Source organism: Pleuronectes platessa, chromosome 10 (genome assembly GCF_947347685.1).
Source record: "Pleuronectes platessa chromosome 10, fPlePla1.1, whole genome shotgun sequence".
Lineage (NCBI taxonomy): Eukaryota > Metazoa > Chordata > Actinopteri > Pleuronectiformes > Pleuronectidae > Pleuronectes > Pleuronectes platessa.
Window position 1 is genome coordinate 26574746 of NC_070635.1, and position 19552 is coordinate 26594297.

The 19552-nt window shown below is 41.1% G+C and overlaps 3 protein-coding genes across 6 annotated transcripts in view; 1 reads left to right on the forward strand and 2 right to left on the reverse strand.

The window, feature by feature from the left end:
- The window catches only part of LOC128448952 (intermembrane lipid transfer protein VPS13B), a 325941-nt gene extending 324675 nt beyond the window's left edge, over positions 1 to 1266 (forward strand). For all 3 annotated transcript variants that reach the window (XM_053431840.1, XM_053431841.1, XM_053431839.1), the window contains exon 68: positions 335 to 1266. In XM_053431840.1, the coding sequence (XP_053287815.1) occupies positions 335 to 583 (249 nt within the window). In that variant the 3' untranslated portion in view covers positions 584 to 1266. The remainder of the gene's footprint in view (positions 1 to 334) is intronic.
- On the reverse strand, positions 801 to 13380 carry LOC128449887 (regulator of G-protein signaling 22). Its single transcript, XM_053433229.1, has 23 exons — positions 13257 to 13380; positions 13148 to 13176; positions 12986 to 13048; positions 12711 to 12890; positions 12517 to 12602; positions 11775 to 11839; positions 10819 to 11560; positions 10468 to 10629; positions 10060 to 10246; positions 9601 to 9723; positions 9323 to 9424; positions 8509 to 8703; positions 7948 to 8040; positions 7414 to 7604; positions 7084 to 7246; positions 5151 to 5315; positions 4129 to 4197; positions 3600 to 3758; positions 3165 to 3344; positions 2888 to 3070; positions 2652 to 2804; positions 2282 to 2381; positions 801 to 1720 (listed from the first exon to the last, which is right to left on the reverse strand). The coding sequence occupies exons 1-23, from the start codon at positions 13276 to 13278 to the stop codon at positions 1611 to 1613; spliced, it is 3522 nt and encodes a 1173-aa protein (XP_053289204.1). The 5' UTR covers positions 13279 to 13380; the 3' UTR covers positions 801 to 1610.
- A 363-nt stretch (positions 13381 to 13743) lies between these two features.
- fbxo43 (F-box protein 43) lies at positions 13744 to 18800 on the reverse strand. 2 transcript variants are annotated; one of them, XM_053431854.1, is made up of 6 exons: positions 18655 to 18800; positions 16838 to 17685; positions 15958 to 16686; positions 15398 to 15500; positions 15003 to 15197; positions 13744 to 14370 (listed from the first exon to the last, which is right to left on the reverse strand). In XM_053431854.1, the coding sequence occupies exons 2-6, from the start codon at positions 17632 to 17634 to the stop codon at positions 14122 to 14124; spliced, it is 2073 nt and encodes a 690-aa protein (XP_053287829.1). In that variant the 5' UTR covers positions 17635 to 17685; positions 18655 to 18800; the 3' UTR covers positions 13744 to 14121. The 2 variants fall into 2 exon arrangements, with proteins under 2 accessions (XP_053287829.1, XP_053287827.1); XM_053431852.1 differs by having other exon boundaries at positions 16829 to 17685.
- Positions 18801 to 19552: the final 752 nt, after the last annotated feature.

The following is a 19552-nucleotide window of genomic DNA, read 5'->3' on the forward strand; positions in this document are numbered from 1 at the left end:
TCATTTGTACTATAGTGATTACTAATACAGAAATGGGTCTGAAGACCTACATATTTCCCTATGTAGTTTTGGGTCATGTTAGTGTAAAGGGTCAGAACAATCTTTAGTAACAAGGTCTGTCACTGATACAAATCTTTTCTACATGTTGGTGGAACAGCTCTTTTCACCAGTTTCTCTGTCATTACATTAAATCGACTGCTCTGATGTTTGTTTCATAAAAATATGTTTTCAAGGCAACCACTGTCCTTGATGGTATACAATAGGACACCTTATGCAGCAGAATGAACTATATTAGTCCCAGTGTAACAGTGATCCTGTTTGTGTCCTCCCCAAGGGGGACGGTGTTCGTGAGCGTCTGTCAGAGCAACAGTATCAGCGGCTGGTGGATTACGTGACAAGAGCCTCCCAGTTCCTCTCCCCCTCCACTGCCTCTCTCCTGCTGCAGCCGCCAGTGACACTGGCTGAGCCACTGCCCACTGTCACCAAGTCTTACCGCTACCTGGTGGATCCTGCCTTCACCAAGGTGTTTGTCAGCAAGTTCCACATGGTAAAGAATAAAGCCTTGCACATTGGATTCCACTGATACACATTCAGTCAGGGGCTTTCTGAAATTCATACATATTAGATCAGACCTTTGTTCCAACTTAAATTCAGCCTTAAATATTTTTGGATACACACTACTTTCGCTCTGAAAAATGTATTTATGCAAACATAGCTGTTGAGTTAAAATAAATTTTTTGTAAACTCCAACTGATTATCTGCACCTTTAAAAGATTCAAGAAACATTACACAGCTACAGAGGAAATCTGACCATTCAGAATCTGTTTTAATCAAAGTGACATAAGTTACAACATTCTTTTTTGCTCTGACATTTTGACTGTAGCCAACACTAAACAAGTATATGTGTCAAATTAAACCAAGGACTTGTTCAGTCGCTGTGAAACCTCTTCAGTGTTGCAGATAGAGACATCAATCTGTTTCCTTTCTATCTAAACTCTCTGTTTCACTCTACAGAATAGGGTCTTGGTGTTTACTGTCTCATGTACAAGTACAATATTATTTACATCTTGATGGAAGCTCAAGAATCCAGCTGTCAACCAAAATGTTTTTATAGATGTGACATAATTGTTAAACATTTTTCTTTGTAACCTTACATTGATGCCAACATGATATTGTGCACTTTTGAGTGTAAATTAAGTCTATTGTGTTCAATGTATATAAATGTATATTAATATAGAAAAGTTTTATTAAAAAGTATTAAACATATTATTAAGTGTGATTCTATTATTGAATGAACATAAATATTTGTGCCAGTATAGATTTCCATCAGACAATCATTAATTTTCAAACCCCAGCAGTGAAACAGAGGTTAAAAAGTCAGTGGGTGTTTGTTACACTAGCTTTGAAAAATTCTTACATCATTGGTGAACCCAACCTCAGATTTCAAGTAGGAGATCAGTTTTCACTCATATGCTCCGATAACAGCCTCGGTCTGTGTCGGAGGTCATTCTTAAACTTTGGTTTCATTGCTCACACCTCCTGCAGTCAACATGAGAGGGACCTTTGTTTTAGATGCAGAATGTTGTGTGAAGCCATTGAAGAAGCACCATTCAGTTACTGTTATATCTATTACACTTTGTACTCTCTGCACTGGAGGAGCGGTGTGACCGTCTGTGGCTGAGCTGACTGTCTGCTGACCTGACGCTGCAGCAGGAGGAGTCTGCAGGGGAGAGCGGAAGACACAAATCACTGGGTGTTAAGCAACAGCTCATTCAGTCCCTGGAGAGACATACAAGTTTTTATTCATGCATCAGAGAATTTTGACCTTAAAAGACCTCCTGTACGAAGTGATGATCTCCATCTGTGTGTCTAGGATTTCTCCTCTGTAACTCCCCATTAAAACACAATTTGCACTTTGCTTCATTGGACTGGAACTATTTCCTGCGTTACGCCACGCTTCATTTACATGTTCACGCAATGTGGACTCCTAATAACTCCTGCAGAGAACATTCACATTTAATGAACAGGCTGAAGTGAATGATTTGGCCAGAGGTTGGGATAATGAGACAATCCTGATGTGTGGGGAGGGGGTCGGTTTAACAAAGCTTTGACTTCCACGTGTTGATTCATATCAGAGCCTTGGAAATAGAGCTTGAATCTTAGCATGGGAACAACAAACTGTCACTTCAGTGTTATGGTTTCCAGAATTCACCCTAACTATACTTTCCTAGAAGTTTGTGTTCATGTTCGTGTATCTCTGTGTGTGTCTCTGTGTGTTTACCTGAGGCTGTGGCAAATGAAGCTTCCAGCTGACTCTTCCTCCTCAGCAGCACCTCCTCTCTATTCAGAGCTGCCATGTATTTGGAGTAGGACCACGACAGCTGAGAAAAAATATCGAGAAATTGAGTTAGAACTAATGATTGTAAAACGGTTCAGTTCAGATGGAGGATTGTGTTTCTCTGGTTGGAACTGAGGAAGCCTTGTTCAGATGTCATGCTGTAATTCAGTTTATCTTCATCACTGCACTATTTTATATAATTTTTTCAGATGTTTACCAAATGAAATCGTTTCATTTCCTTTGTTCACACAGACCCATCTTCAGCTACATCTTTACAATGTTTCCTAGAAATGAACATCAGACCGCTCCTCACTGGCTGAGTGGCCGACGACAGCGCTCTGCTCTGTGTCCTCCACTCCCTTCTTCCACTTCTACTGCTTCTTCTCTCTGGTTCTTCTGTATCAGCTGGGTCACTGTCCATGTCTTCTGCTTCTTTAAAACTTGATTCTTGTGTCTCCCACTCTTCCTGTACAAAAGATGTCAGGTTGAATGGAGTTTGTTTCTACCACAGATTTTAATGTTGAATAAATACAGCCACATTTTCTTCACCTGAGCTCTCCTCCTCTCATCCTCCTCTTCATCCTCTTCCACTTTCCTCCTCTGTCTTCGCACTCTGGCTCTTTGTTTGATTCGTTTGTCTTGCAGTAGAGGAAGAAGATGCTCCTCTTCAACACTGCTGCACAGCTCTTGAAATTCGGGCCAAAACTTCAGCAATTCACTGAACACTGACATCTACATAAACAGAACAGAGAGAACTCGTATTAAGCACACATAAAGGAACACACACAATGACACACAATGACACAGACTGACACACACACACAACCTGTGCTTCTCTGAAGATGTAAGGGCCAAGCTCGCGTCCTTTCTCCAGAATGTGCTGGGCCTGTTCAGGAGGGATATCTATCTGCAAGGTGGGGGGCATGGACGAGTTGATGAAACAGTTGATGATGATGGAGATCTTCTGCTGGATGGTGGCCTCATCGCTGTGAGAGTGACAAAGGTCCTTCATACAGGAGGAGAGGGGACAGGAGAAATTAAAGGTAGAATATTAATATTCCCACTGCTCCTATAATGATGTGTTAATCAGCTGATTTGAGGGTTGTGCAAAGAATTAAGTTAAAGAAAGCAGTTTTTAAATTGAAAATGAAAATAGGGGAGAAAATAAAGATGAAAGAAATCAAAACGCCATATGACTAAAACCTCAGATTAGATTTAGATCCAAACTGCAACAAGTACATTGCACCATTAATTTTTTTACCTTATACCTCTGGACCTCGAGCCAAAAGAGCATGTCATTCTCCAGGAAGTCTCCCTTCAGGGAGACAAAGTGCTGGAACTGAGTACAAGTGACAGGGTTGAGTAGGATCTGTCGAAACAGGAGAATCTCTTTGGAGGAACTCATCCATGAGCTGCTGGCCTGCAGGGCACGAAACAGAGATTGTTAAAGAATTCATTAAAATAATATTGTGTAAACATTATAACAAGTGAGAAAACATTGTAAATATCCTGCTTAAAAAGTGAAATGCTCATGTTTAATATCCCAGTTCTACTGTGGAGGCTGCATAGTTGCGTGGGAAACTCCGAAGATGTTTAAAGAAAGTTGGTTATGCTGATGCTTTAATCTTATTCATCCTGGATCCAATTTGGGTTACAGGGCCAAAATGGTATTTAACAAAGCAAGAGCTTGAAGCGAAGTCATTAACTAAATCCTACATGCTTTCAGGCCAGAAAACACCTTTTTTTTCTCCTTTCAAAATATCCAGCTTCCCCAGAGGATTTCTTCTTACCTTCCAGGATTTTCTCCTGGATCCGCGTCGGTGGGGTACGTGCTGTGAGAGCCTGCCTGCTTCTTGATGCTACAACACGTAGACACACACACACAGAAAAGTCAAAAGTCAGAAGCTGAGTAAACTGAGATTAACAGGGACACTGAATACTTCTCAAGCCTCTCTGATCTACACTGCACGCTGCTCTTTGGCGTTGTGAGTAACTGAAGCTCTTGATGATTTTTTTAAACCTTTAACCCAGTCTTCAGTTCTTCTGACCTCCTCTTAAAAAGATCTCTCTGCTGTCACGTCTGTCTCCCAACCTCCTCTGTCCTTGTCTTCACCTCTGCACCATCTTTTCCACACTGCCCCTCCTCTCCTCCTCCTCCTCCTGAGAGTAATGCTATACTACGTCAACCAACATGAATGCTTGTGACCAAACAGGGCAACCTTGATAACATAATGAGGCAGAGCAGCAGAATCTGCTGTGTTTGTGTTGAAACTTGATGAGGCCACCTGAAAGTGCGACTGGATAGTGAAAGAACGTAGTGGTTTCTCAAATAGCAGGGCTGCTCACGTGTGTCTAATTTCTTATCTCTGTTCACTCTCAGCAGCAGGGATCTTATACTTATATGCAACAGTAGCTGTGGCCACACAGTATATGTGTTTGCATGCTAACATTAGCTAATTAGATAATGTTCAAATTAAAGTAGTTCATTTCTGACATGTTGTCGAAGGTTGATGGAAAGTTTTTCTACAGATGATGCTGAAGAAAAGGTCACAGCGATGTCAAAGAATTTAATTCAATTGATGTTTCAATAGATGTAAAAACATTTATATCTAAACAATATGTATGTGTTTGGATCCAAAAAAATGTATGATTAAAGCACCTAAAGTTACTTTGTTCTGACACTAACAATTTGTAAGTGTCATTATGTCGCCATCTGGATAATAATCACTGTTATCAAGGGCAGCAATATCCAAATAGTCTCCTTTCAGCTGGCAGTCTTGTACACATTGAAAGTGGTAAGAGGTGTTTCTACCTGTGGTTTGTGTCTCTGTCGCTCTGTAAACTCTGCGGTGGACAAAAACTGAGGCAGCCATTTTTTCTCTATGTGATTCCTAATGATGTCCTGGATCTCTGCAACAACCCGGTTTGAGAGGCACTTCAGCTTCATACGCTCCAGACCACCAGCCAGGTACAATACCTACACACACACACACACACACACACACACACAATGAAAAATAAACAGTAGAAATACAGTCAAAGCCTCAGCAGGTGCAGATGTTGCATGTGTGTTTGATGTGAATGTAAAGATTCCTATAAAACCACATTAAGAACACATGAAAAAATGCCCCCCCAGAAATGAAAACTGCTCTCCTCTCTTATTCCTGCTGTGCTCTTCATCATTCCCACAATGGCTGTGTTCTCTTCATCTTCCCTGTCTGCTTTCTGTCTTCATCATTGATCTGGCCATCTCTCCCTTTTTATATTTCATTTATATTTTCTCTCATCTCATTTGGCACGCACACAGGCATGCCTGCCTCACTCATATGCAGGCTCCAGAAATGAGAACCAGTCGTGGCACTGGAGCAGGAGTCAGCAGATGAAAGGGGGCCAGTCTGCAACTGGATGAATGAGTGATTGAAGGAGTAAAGGGCCAAAGCAGTAAAGCTGTCAGTCTCTACATTGCTCATGCAGACGAAAACCAACACTGAGATGCAAGATCAGCAGCCAGACCCCGTCCTACAGAATTAGAAGCACTAAGACTGGCATCTTCATTCAAATAAGCAGCTATAAGGATTATGATGCTATGAGACGGTTTATGAGATGAGGATGACAAATGATAAAGGTACTGCAGCAGAGTTCAATCCATGTCAACAAGTACAGTGAATGTTTCCTTAGAGAACACAATTAAATCAGGCTTCATCATCAGGAGGAAGAGCAGGTCGTCCACCAATCAGTTCAACTCCAAGCTCCCCTAGTCTGCGTGTCAATGTGTTATTAGGCCAGGCACTGTTCCCCATATTGCAATTTCCGTATCATAGAGAAATCATAGAGTAGCTCAGCTAATTTGAAAACAGTATAAGGGAACTCCTGTACCCACCTGCTGTGATTGAGAGTGTGAAAACTAAGAAACAAGCTAGTCCAGCTTCAATCAAGTGCAAACGACCAAGAGATAACTCAGCTTGAGCTCTGACATGGCATGGAGGGTAACAACTTTATGGGTAATAGAGTGCAAAGCATGAGCGAGCATGAGGCAAATAGCACTGCACACAACAGTACACAGCAACAGAGCAAAACAGTTTTTGTTCAATATATAACTGTGACAAACTGGATTATGGCAGGCTGTCAGTCTAGATAATTAATGGAAAATGCTTGCCTGTTAGTGCAACTATCTGAAAACATTATTACTCTATATAATTATTGAATGAAGTTGAATAACATCATGTTTAAAATCAATTTAGTGTATGCCTTAGAAAATGTTTTTCCTGTAACACACATGACATGACACAATTTGCTGGCATACGGTAAGAAATACAGCTAAGCTGCTACCTTTAATGTCTTGAAAAAGAGAATAAGGTTTCCCTGCTACATGTCTTATCTAGTCCTCCTAACTTAATACACCATGCTCTCCTGAAGTAACCCTAGAATACAGAAACCCAATCTCAGACTATATATGTCAGTAGAGATTTAATCTTATTGTCACTGTTACTGTAGCGGATCGTCCTCTTCTTCCCTGGATCCAAAACACACTCCAGTAATTTCTCTTGTTTTAACTCTAACCATGTCGCCTTATCCCTGCCCCCCAATGACAGTGTGCTGTCAGGACTGTCATCGAGTGTGCAGGATGTCAGAGCGTGTGTGAGAGCCTCAGCAACTTCTGTTTATCACATGTGGATGCTGAGCCTCAGCAATCCTACACTCATAATACTGAACATATTGTGTTTCAAATTATGGAGGTGACGTACGTCATTCTGTTGTTCTGTGGAGGCAGGGCTTTCAGGGCCAAAGAAGTACTTCCTGTTGAGGTATTTGGTTCCAATGTGTAGGGACCTCTCTTGCTTGACAGCCTTGTCTTTCTGAGGAGTCCTCCTGTACTGCTCCAAATCCAGCCAACATGTCAGATGAATACTGAGCGGACATACATTTAGAACACAATGTTAATTTTCACAGAGCCTTCAGTGCATTGTACTATATACTTTAAGCACATTTTACATTTTAAAGTATACTAATCTATATGTTGTGTGGGGGGATATTGTAAATCTGAATAATAGAAATATATGTGTCACACAGCTGACCTGGCATTCTGATTCTGAAGGAAAGACAGGAAGTGTCCAATCTCATGATGCTGACGGAGTAAGGAACCTAGACGGTAACCTTGGTAATTTGGAGACACTCTGGACCAAGAGTCCAATGCTCTGGGGCCCTTTGAGAAGGAAGTAGAAGAAACAGTAGGAGAGAGAGAGAGCATGGACCTGGACTGCTGCACCTGTAAGAGTACAGCAGGAGGAGGCAGAGAGCAAGTGACAGGGAGAAAAAAGAGGTGGTCAAAATAAAAATCATTAACCACACAATTCCTTCTAGACATTCTAATGTCAAATGGGTCCTTTCAGCTATAGAACAGCTGTATGACACCAATGTAAGTGGTCCACTCATGCCAAGTAAAAAAATGTCCTGAAGCAAAAGATTATCTTCATTGTTACAAAGCAAAGGCAAAAGGCAAAGAGGCCATTTTACATTCATGTTCATATGAGCTGTTTTATGTTCACATGAGTATGTTTATTTATGGTTAACCTAGCACCATCATTCCATGAGTGTGTGGCTAACTCTACCTCTTTCAGTCGACGCTCTGACTCCTCATGCACACTCAGGAGTTCCCTGTACTCCTCACTGTCAACCCTGTGCACCTCCTCCTGCACATGCACCTGCACACAAAGACATGGAGCCAGTTAGAGCTGCAATCAATAGCTGATTAATGAACATGTACTCCTGAAGGAAATCAACTGACTCAACTATTTTAATCATCAATTGATATTTAAAGTAATTTGTGAAGCAGAAATGCATAACAGGTTTTCTAATGTCGGAATGTTCCCTCTCTTGGTTTTTCATCGTAATACATAAGTTATTTTGCGGAGTTGGACGATAAGTGGGACAAAAAAGAACATAAAAAAACATTTACATATATATATATATATATATATATATATATATATATATATATATATGTAAATGCCCTCCATCCAATGATAGATAGATAGATGGATACTTTATTAATCCCGAGGGAAATTCAGAAATGAGCAAGAGGTGTTACTAAATGTTTTTTAATGACTGCTCATCAAAAACAGCAAACACTAGGTACAGAGTGAATGAAAGTGTGGCTGTACCATAGCTACCTTCTTGAAGGACTCTTTGTCCCTGCTGAGCAGCAGTGTCCATGGCTGCAGCAAGATGTTCAGTGTATTCTCCTCCACCTCGTCAAACAGCTCCTCAAAAGCCGGCGTTAGTCGGTCGTACACCTTCCTTCTGACCTCCTCATCCACGCCAATGCTCCTCCTGGCAGAGGCGGACAGATATGTGGAGTATAGGAGCTGAGGAGAGGAGAGGAGAGGACAGCACCAGCACTTGCATCATCATTGTTCAATGCTCACATACTCAATATTCACTCACTAGCTCACTAGTTCAGACCACATCAATGTCAACCCTTTTGGCTGCAATACCATGGAAAGTTCATCCATACTTCCTTTCTCTGGTGGACTAAAGGTTAACTGAAGGAAAATAGATTTGACTGGGAGGTACTCTGGACCATACCACACCGGTCCAGCTGTAGCCACACAAAGTGGTTCTAGATGACTGGACTGGCATAGACCTGGGCGAGATCGAACTCCCTTGTTTTTATGGGGTTTTAATTCTCTCCACCTACTGAGGGGTAAAGAGCAGTGGTGTATAAAGTACTTGAAAGCCATACTTGAGTGAAAGTACAGATATCTTACCTGAAGGTGACTCCGGTAATAGTTAAAGTCCCCCGTAAGAAATTGACTTGAGTTACGCTTCAATTTAGACTGGTGACAGTGTTCAAGCTAATATAACCTCAGCTCTCCATCACACTGTCTGTATTAGCAGATACCGACTTAATATCTTGTCGAAATTAGTCAGGGAAATATTCATTTATTTGTGTGTGTGTGTGTGCCTGCGTGCATGCATGCTGACCTGTGCCTCCCTCTGTACTCTGTAGGGATCCAGACCCTCCTGATAAAACAGTTGCTGGTAGTGCTGTAGGTCGGTCCAGAAGTAAACTGCATTCTCCCACAGCTGAGATGAGACAAAGGAATCACAGTGTCTGACCATTCCAATTTTAACTGCTCCCGACGTTGTGACTTAGAGATGTTATCTACTATCTTGGATGTAGAACAGTCATAGCTGAATAGTATGGACTTATATATATAATATGTTATTCCTGCATTAAAATCGAGGAGCTGTTGTTGTACCTGGTTTCCAGTTTGAACACAGAAGTGTGTGAAGAACAAGCCGGCGCGTGAGTCGACATAGAGAGCCTGTAACATGGTCTCCATTCTTCTGCTTCCCAGTAATTGACTTCTGCTACAATATGACTGAGGAAATATAAACAGTAAAGTGTTTGGACAGTTCTTGTTCTTCAAGCTTTGACCTTTTATTTGAAGGTTTCGTCTGAGATTGAGGTAAGAAGAATTGTTGTGCTATCATTTATAATAAAAAATCTTAAAACTAGGATCACAACTTGATTGATTATTATCGTTGATTGAGCAGACAATGATTTTTCAACTATTCATCAGTGGGTTGCTATTTTTTGTTTGATAAATTACTAACAGTATGCCATGAACTACGATGAACTTCATTTCACAAAATGCTTCCTACTTTAACCTTTCAGTCATTCAGTCCTATCGAATCTATCTGCCCACTGTTCCTACCTGTGAATAGACATTGGTGGGGGGTCGGGACAAGGATCTGTCAGGTACGAGGAGAGGGAGGGTCAACAAGTCATGGTGAGGCTGTCTGCCTGACAGAGGCCTTCTCCCCCACTCTGTCCACAGCCTCGTATTGGAGCTGTCATCATGGTCCTCCTGAGCAGACTGAGACTTCCAGAACCGTGGAGCCCTGTGGGGAAGAAGAAGAAATGATCATGGTCTATATAAAGCCCAGAATTCTGGTAAAACTACATGACAATATGTGCTGTAACCAGTTGATGAAGGAGATAACAGACAGGGCATTTTAGGTAAAGGTCTCCTCATATATATACATACATATATGGCAAGACAGACAGGCAGATACACACAAACAGACTTTTATTAGGAAGCTAAACACAGTGAACCAGTCACCAGTAGTAGAGTAGAGCATGAATGAGGCAGGGCTGAACTGAACACAGTTTCTCTTCTGTCCAGCAGGTGGAGGTGGTCAGTCCCAGTGTGGAGAGCAGGTCTGTGTTCAGACTACTGGGACTGCTGCTCAGCAGATACCGGCCCCTCATCAGGACCAAGTGTCTGGGAAAAAAGGCGTTGGATCACACTTTAAATTTTTTGTTTTCATTGTATTTTTTAAAGATAAACATTGTATTTATTTGGGAGTTGCAGTAGCTATCTACAGTGTTATGATCTTTGCATCAAACCATGATTACAATCATTGCAATCAAGATCTTCTGTTCAGTGAAAAAAGACCAGCTTGATGTTCACCTGTTCTTCCGCTCTGGCTGTACAGAATTCAGTTTTTCTATGTCCATCCAGAAATGAATCAGTTTCTCTCCAGGCGTTCCTCGCAAAAACTGCCTGAACTCATCCAAGCCAGGTCTGTTGTCCAGACAACAGTTAACATGGCAACCAATATCACAGACATTTCCTTGGTCTTTGTCCCAACTCCCCACCTCCCTATTCCTCTTATCCCATTCTGTCTTCTCCTCCACTGCATTCACCGTCTTGTCTTCTTGAACTTTCGCTTGTATACCCTCCAGTGGCTCTCTGCCTCCGTTATCTGAATGTTGGCAACCACATTCACACAATTTCTCCCCCTTGCTGGTGCAGTTTGTCTGCTCTGCTGACTTGTTGAAACAGTCAGAAATGTTTCCCTGGCTCTCATCAGTCATAACGCTCAGGGCATTGTTAAGCACTTGTTTAATTATTTTGGCAGCCAGGTCCTCCATCTGTGCCTCAACAGACTCAAAACTCTGACCCCTGGATTCTTTGAGATATTGCATCTCTGGGCTGAGGTACAGCTCTATTTGTGTGCTCTTGGGTTCCTGGGTTTTTATACATTTAAGGTTAGAGGAGGAGGAACATGATGAGAACAAAGCGGGAAAGGTACATGGGTTCTCTGGCTCAGAACAGCTGGAGAAACATCTGGATGATTCCTTGCATTTTGTATTGATGTGTTCCTTCTGGTCAGAAGGTAGATACGTCAAGTTGTACTTTGTCATTGACCCTAAAAGGGAAGGGGAAAAAAGACATCATAGGAGTCTTTAGCTTCATGACTAGCAGAAACCTCTATATGTACAAATAGAAGGTAACAAGGTAAGTATTTTGTTTGGATGAAATGTTCTCTAGAGAATGTGAGCATGTAAGAGACTTTGCATTGTTATTTTCTTTGTCAAATTGACCGGCACAGCACATTGGTGTGGCTGACAGAAGGATTTGACCTGAGCTGCTCCTCGTTGACTGGATACAGATGTTTGGTTCCAACTGACCCAACAACTTGGCCAGTCTGAAAAATAAAATAAAAAATAGAACTGATCCAGCTCAAAAAACAAACTGAGCACAATTTTATCAGAAATTATTCACATAATTAATATACACAAACAAAAAATACACAATTAAATAATGTGACTGTTATTTCTCCTTCACTGCTTCCATTTGAAGGATACAGGTCAGCATGGGATGGTCAGTCATCTGATCTGTACAGGGATGTGGCCCTAAGGCCTCTCAATAGATGCATAAAGGATTAGATGGACGAAAAAGTAGAGAAACGTTCTTAAACCCAACTACAAGAATTCTTTGAAGCTAGGCAATGAGACTGTACAGCTAGAGGTTATTGCTCTGTAAACATTATGCGTGATCATAAAAATCATGATATTATATGAATGTGATATATCAAAGCTGACTGGAGCCAGTTATATTTGGGAAAAAATGCTTCAGCAGTTAAGAATTCCTCAAGGTTGTTGCAGAGCTGGAGTGAAGATAGCCAAATCTATCCATCAGAAGTCAGACACAGTCAGAGACTGACATATCTCAACATCAAGATAGTAAGAATATAGAGCAAGTTATGGTCAAACGTCATTTAAACATTAAAATATTTAAAACAATGTATATTAAAGCAGGTAAAACTACATTTGTTCTGTACGTGTGGGGGGTCCATACACAAGCTGAAAGCATGTGGAGTACCTGTATTCAATGTAGCAATCACTCTGAATGAAAAGTGGCAATCTTTCCTCCATGATCCACTGGATTCCTTGTTTTCTGTCCAGATACTGCCAAGGTCAGGGAGACACAGTCAACCTTAAAAAGCTACAGCATATACCTCTGCTCGTCTTCTTCAAGCTATTAACTTTCACTTAAATGAATTACTGTCTGCTTACAGAGACAGTGAAGTGGTTGTCCAAAGGAGTTCTAGTCAGCATTGAGGGGTCGCCAGTCAGAAGCTGGGATTTGCTGTGGTTTAGAACGGTTGAGATTCTTCTGGAGATAAACTCTGCTGCGCCGCTCACCATCTCAAACAGATGCGTCTCCTGGTTGTACAACACAGCCTCAGGAAAAGACTGGGACAAGATGTTTAAGAAGGGTTTAAGTGTTATTGAAAATACCCTATATCACTACAATATATCTTAAGTTATACATTACATTTATACTTTACCGGCAGACTTAAGAAATCATTGAAGAAGTGAGCTAATACATCATCAGTGGCCAAAGTGTGTACCTGTATGGAAATAAACATTTATCTCTGAAAGAGGCAAAATATAATAATCTAAACTGATTGACAATCATGAGGTTCAGAACCGTTAATACTTGTACTCACAAAATTGTCAGCAGTAAGATGTGGTAACTCTTTGAAGAAAAGGTTAAAGTAAGTTAAACTTATATCTGTTCAAACTTATTTTGTACATATAACTTATTAGTTTTCTTACCTGCTGAAACTAGTCCACACATGTTCAACAACTAACGAGACAGCAGCTGGTTCAAAATACAACTGCCTGAAAAGCAGTTTGAGACAGGTGCAGAAAGTCAGGTCAGGAAGCTACAGTCGGCCTCACTGAGCCAGACAGCAACCTCAGTGTAATTACAGACAAACTTCAGGTTGCTATGGAAGTGGATTCATTTCAAAACACAGGGGGCAGTAAATGTTTAACTAGAGGAAACCAGGCAAAAATACATTTGTTGTTCCGTTGCTTCGAGACCCTAACCTTAGTTTATTATAATTTAGTTTTAAAAGTTACATTACTAAGACTATCCAAGTTTGCTTACATGTTAAAAAAAGAAAGGAAACAATTTACATGTAACTTTGTTGTAGCTGTTAAGACGAGGTGCAATTAGACCACTAGATGGCAGCAAATATTGATCTATTCATACAGAGAACAATGGAGATCTGCGAATGAGACAAGTGACACAGGAGTGTAAAAAATAAAATAATGACAAGATTTATTTAAAAACTGATCTGAAAAGACATTGGTAAAAGCTGAAAATCTCAGGAATTTCAAAAAAACAGTATCTACACTTGAACACCGTATTGAGAATTACACCAACAGCTAAATTTAAACAATGTATTGCTGGGAGCCTTCCTTCAAATTCATAATTAAAAACTCAGAAGAAAGAGTTGAGTTGAAAAAAGGTTCATACAGTACATAGACAGGTACAAAGACAAAATAATGAGCATAGAACAATGTACTGGCCACGAATCAGTTTCATTGTTGCAAAGCTTCATTCTCCCTATAAAGCAGGTGAAAAAAGTGCTTAATGGACTCTGGCATAGCAAGAAGGAATAGAGTTCCCTTCTCATAGTCTCTTGACGTTTCTACGACTTTGAGCACTTCCTGGAAGAAGTATGTCCTTTTTGCGACGGCCAACAGACTGGCTGCCACACTCTCTAGATCCATGAAAAGTGCACAAGCAAGCGGTGCAAAACTTGAAACCACAGTCGTCTCTACTGCACACACCTTCCCCTTTCACCGAGTGACATCTAGCAGGATGCTGACATCTAGGGCAGGGCTTGAGGCACTCATCATTGAAAAGAGTTTTGGCAACCTGAAAAAAAAATAAGTTATGACATCGCTCAAAGTAAATGTTTTAAGTGAACATTTCAATGTATTATTTAATACATCCCAATAATAACACACATGATTTTTGTTCAGGCTGTGTGCTTTAGTGCATTTAATTGAAAACTAATAATGCAACATCAAAATGCCATGTTCGAGCTTTAAGTTGTGTATGTTTACATCAGTAATGAAATTTCCATTTGGGGAGATGTTGCCAGGTGCCCAGATTTTGAAAGGGATCAATCACTAAATATTTCTTAGGCATGTGTAGTTTCAATGTAAGTCAATGCACAAAAAGAGCTGACACATTGCGCTTGGTTAAATGAGAGATTCCATTTAGACTGAGGTGAAGTTGTCTGTCAATTAGGAGGTGACCATGCAGTACAGATATAAAATAGATACTAAAAGGTTGTTGTCATTTAGTTGAAAACACACACGTGTGCATAGGGAAACTGAAAAATGGAAAATGACCTGGTAGACTGTGGATTACTAGTCTTATGGATGGATTTTGTGGATTATTTACACACTGAACAAAACACCATGACTGAAGAGTAAGTTAATGACTAAGAGATGACTTTATAATAAATGTTAGAGGAAATCTTTGTGATGTTTTAAACTCACTTCTAGATATTTCTCTCGTTTGCTGCTGCTGACTGAATGTACGACACAGTGCTGTAGTTGGATTGAAGTTCTATTTCCTGACTGCGGGGTGCAGTAGATTGAAGTCCTGGACTGAGCCTGAACCGTCTTGAGGGCCGACCTCTTTAGAAGAGTCAGTCTGGTCTCTGCATCAGGGACGTGGACTGCACCACTGAGCTGAAAGACAAAAGCAAAAAGTTTGAGGGTTATTTAAAATCAGCACACACACGTTAATGTCACAGTGGATGTTTTTCCTTTCACAGCTGATGCAAAATTACTGCTTGAATCAGACAGCAACAGGCACATTGTCACAGCAGTATACTGACAACACTATAGTGACTATCAGCCAATAGTAACTACTATAGCAAATCTCCTACCTCAAGAGAGGCAGTCACTTCACTCAGATAGCTTCTAATCCTGAAGGCAGCCCGCTTGTCCTGCCGGATAATTTCACTCCAGCTTTTACACACTTGACCACACCTGTCAAATAAACAAATGCAGGTATGAGACCAATATTTTCAGCACTCACTGCACCTCGTCAAGCCTGATGGTTTGAGAAATAATCAGGTTCTACATTAAATTAATAAAACTATACAAAAGTAAGTTGTCAACTTTGAAGGTGAAATACAGATCTTTAATTAAAAGCTTTCATACATCTTCTACTTGGACAAGAATAATGTCCTGTACTTTGGTCTGAGTTAAGCATCCATTATACATTTAAATGTGTATTAAAGTGACAAGATTCTGTACAACTTATTGTGTACACTAAGATTTTGAACATAAATGATCATGTGTGACAGTAGCATAAGATAAATCGGATGGGAATTGAGCTATTTCGTCATTGAATGTGCTGAGCTATAAAATTGATGAGTGGAAAAAGCTTTTGTTTGTTTTATAGAAGTGATAAGTAAAGTTTGTTAAAACATGAACTGCTCACCTGTGGATGCTCTCAGAGGCAAGGTGACTGAGGATGACAGCGAGGATGTGCCTGAGGTTCCTCTTCTTCAGTTCTGTGAGTATGTCTACCTTTCCCACCCCCATCTTCCTGCCAATCAGTCCTGCCAATGGCATAGCTGTCCTAAATGTCACCGGGGTCTGGGCCAGTGCTGCTGTGGACTTCAACTGCTCCTTCAGGCTTGGACTTTGGCCAGCAAACATCTGAGCTTTCTGCTGGCACATAGCATGAACAAGCTGCAAAGCTGGAGTCAGTGAGAGATTTACTGGGGTTGTCCTGAGAGGGGTAACATCTGGATAAGGAGCTGTGCCTAAAGGTGTCATGTTTTCTGGCTTGGCAGAGATGGCTCTGAGAGGGGTGGCATAATCTGGTTTTGAATAGGTCAAACCATCAAAAGTCATACTATTATCACATTTAATAGAGAGAACCCTGCGAGGAGTAGCATCATCAGCAAAAACATCTTTAGAAGAGCTGTGGCACAGATTAAGATGTTCATGTTTTCTGTCTGCTGGGTCTTCCTCTGACTGAGAGCCCCCTTCTTTTAGCGTGGAGAGCCTGTGCTGACGCTGCAAACGGGAGCGCCGCTTTGCCTCCGCCAGATTTGGGGTTTCACAGTTTCTTCTGGAGGCAGCGAGCAGCAGCTCCTGGAATGAGCCATCGTGGTCCACTGAGGAGTCTTGGGAACTGAAACCACTGTCTTCACACACCAACCTATTGCAGGGTTAGAAGGGAGTTAATGCCAGCATGCTTTCTGATTAATGAAAAGAACATTATTTTACTCATGGCTTCAAGTATTTGTCTGGAAAAATTAAAAAATACATTGTGAAAGTCTAATCTTAAAAAAAGCATGTACCTGATGTACCTTGGTGTATGTGAGGAGGATGGACTGCAAAAGAAGTAATTGAGGTCATTTTTCACAACACTGACTGGTGATTGAGAGTTTTCCTTGGATGAGACAGGCAGAGATTTTCTAGAGTTCGGAGTCTCAATAATCATTTGATCAGAGGCAGAAAAGCTCTTACTGAAATCTGCACTTGAAAGGGAACCTATTCTCTCAAAATCAGCAGGATGACCAGAGTGGAGTTTACCATCTTCAAGAGTGGAGGTCCTCATCTGTGAAAAAAGGACACGGCGTTTCCTGCCAGATAAAGGCAGGTCCTGTTTTAGGTTTAATGTGCTTGATGTCAAAGCCCCCATCACTGAGTCTAGAGAGTCCAACGATGCACTGAGCCAGTGATCAGACTGGATACTGATGGTGGAAGATTCAGTCCTTCTGTTGCTCATTGATCTTGTGTTGTCAGTTTTGACATCTGTGTTCGAGTTGCACATCAGAAGTCTGTGTCGCAGCGAGGCATCTCTTTTATACACTTTTGGAGTTTCACACCAACTAACTGTTGATGGCAGCTGTGTTGCCCTGGAGTCCTTGTCCAAAAACCTGGCCGACTCTCTGCTCCTCTCTTTCGGTGTGACAGGAAGTCTGAGGTTCTCTTTGGGCGTCTCATTGAATTCAACAGGTGACAAAGACCTACAGAAGTCCACTCCACTGATGCTCTGTGGACTGTGGAATAACCCGGAGTATCCACTGTCAAAGCAGTCATCATAACAGTGCTGCTCTTTGCACCTGGCAGGGTAAACATTGGATTCAGGTGTGTACTGCATTTTCCTCCTCTGATGTGCAAATTTCCCCCCAGAACCAGGAGGTGAGGTGACCTGCACACAAAAAAAACACCGTAAATAATATGTCCGCTTAAGCATGGCATTAAATAACACAGCATTCAGCGTTCTTGCCTGGCTACTAACTCATAATAGTGTCAGCGTTACCTGAGAGATTATGTAAAAACATTGCAAATTGTCACAAAGCTAAGCCATCTTCCCTGCTGCATGCGTTTGTAAAGTTTCTAATTAGGCACCATTTTCTGACTTTTTTTGGATAGATGATAAAAGAAAATCGTGGAGTCAGTCTTTCAGTCGTTCCCCGTATACAGTGGCGTCAGTCTGAATCAGATCCTGACAGAAACTCACAGTCTGCTTCATCAGCGTTGCTATGAGAGCGCTTGTTGTTGATTTGAATGCAAGGGTTCTTTGTGATGCCGCTATAAAGTGAGCTTGAGCCGCCAACTCAACGTGTCCGGACTCGTTCTCCACTACTGCCAGTGGACCCCCGGGATTACTAAATTTATTCCCAGTGAACACTGAGCCAACACCAGCTAACGAGACAGCAGCTGGTTCATTGGGTGACCATTCATCTTAGTGTGCACGTTCTGATAAGCAAAATGACGTTAGACACAAAGACAACCAAGCATTAGATGTAAAGCCTTGAAATGGGCTTGACAAATAACCTTACTTACGCTAAACACGTACTGTTACGTAACAAACGTGTTAGGGTAATGAGCACGATGTGAGACACCTGCGTTAATGAGAAATCCACATGCTGACAAACATAAACTCCGTGCGTGTAACAAACACAATATAAACACATAAACCTAATAACAACAGGTCAGCTTGGTGACTGCATCGACTTATATACAATTACCTTTACACCACACCACATAACGTGTGCAATACATTGAACATAGTAGGGAACGACACGCTTCCTGAATGGTAATGGCTCACCAAACTGCATAAAAACACAAACTATTGTGCATTTATACCTGGATTTTGAAAAGGATAACAACTTACTTGTAGATGAAAGTGGGCCAATGTGAAGCCAGTGTTGTTTGGTCGGGATCAGCTGAAGAAGTTAGAATGCGCCCCTCGTCCTTATTTGTGTTTGCTTCATGCTGGCCCACAGTCACCGAGCAGCCACCTTTTCAAATTTGGAGCCCGCTGTGGACGGTGTCACGTGTTTCCGCTTCAGCGTGCAGCTGGAAAGACATTAAGCTCGTAGAGGCCCTTCCGGTGGCAACAGATACTGCCAGATAGTTTCCATTTATCTGCAAAATTATTATTAAATCTCTTTGATTATCTTGTCTTTAGTCTAGCAGCTTTAGGTCTCGGGGGTAGAGACAAGTTCAAGGTGTGTTAGCCTAAAGTGTTTTATAATACAAATACTGAGTCAGTTGTACTTTCCGATCCACAGAAAAGTCTCAGGGCAAATCATATCAAGACTGCCAAGGTGATGTAAGCAGTTTCTGTTGCAAACAGGAATGTTGTCTTTCTGTGTAATGACCTTTATCCAGGCATCATTTTTAGATATTGATAGAGAGTTGATCTGTTATTAAAACGATGTACAACAATCTGGTACAAACGAATGTGGTAGGACTTGGCAGTGATGCCGGTGGAACATGATGCTTAATGACTGAAACTGGAACACTGATTTTTTTCAATGAGTTACAAAAAGATTAACATTTTCTATGTCTTTCTAGTTGTACCTGGTAACCTAGGTGGAGAGGTTCTTGAAATTACTGGTTAGCCAGGAAAGTATAAATAACAGTTTCCTTCAATATCAGTACATTTCACTTTATTTTAACAAGATAAGCCAGCCTGTATCAATATTGCTGTCCATGGAGTCATTGTCAGTTACCTGATTTCATATAAATACTGAAAACATGAGAATAAAACTTGGGCAAGTAGTAGG

Bases quoted from the DNA above. Each gene is read 5' to 3' on its own strand.
- LOC128449887 (XM_053433229.1), bottom strand. From the start codon at position 13,278: ATGTGTGGACTAGTTTCAGCAG. The intron at 8,041-8,508 runs GTAGCTATGGTA...CTTTGTGTGCAG, and splicing joins ACAAAGAGTCCTTCAAGAAG to GTGCATGTGCAGGAGGAGGT. The intron at 1,721-2,281 runs GTAAACACACAG...TCTCCCCTGCAG, and splicing joins TTCATTTGCCACAGCCTCAG to ACTCCTCCTGCTGCAGCGTC.
- fbxo43 (XM_053431852.1), bottom strand. From the start codon at position 17,634: ATGCAGTACACACCTGAATCCAATGTTTACCCTGCCAGGTGCAAAGAG. The intron at 16,687-16,828 runs GTACATGCTTTT...ACCCTGCAATAG, and splicing joins CATACACCAAGGTACATCAG to GTTGGTGTGTGAAGACAGTG. The intron at 15,198-15,397 runs GTAGGAGATTTG...TTTGTCTTTCAG, and splicing joins AAGTGACTGCCTCTCTTGAG to CTCAGTGGTGCAGTCCACGT.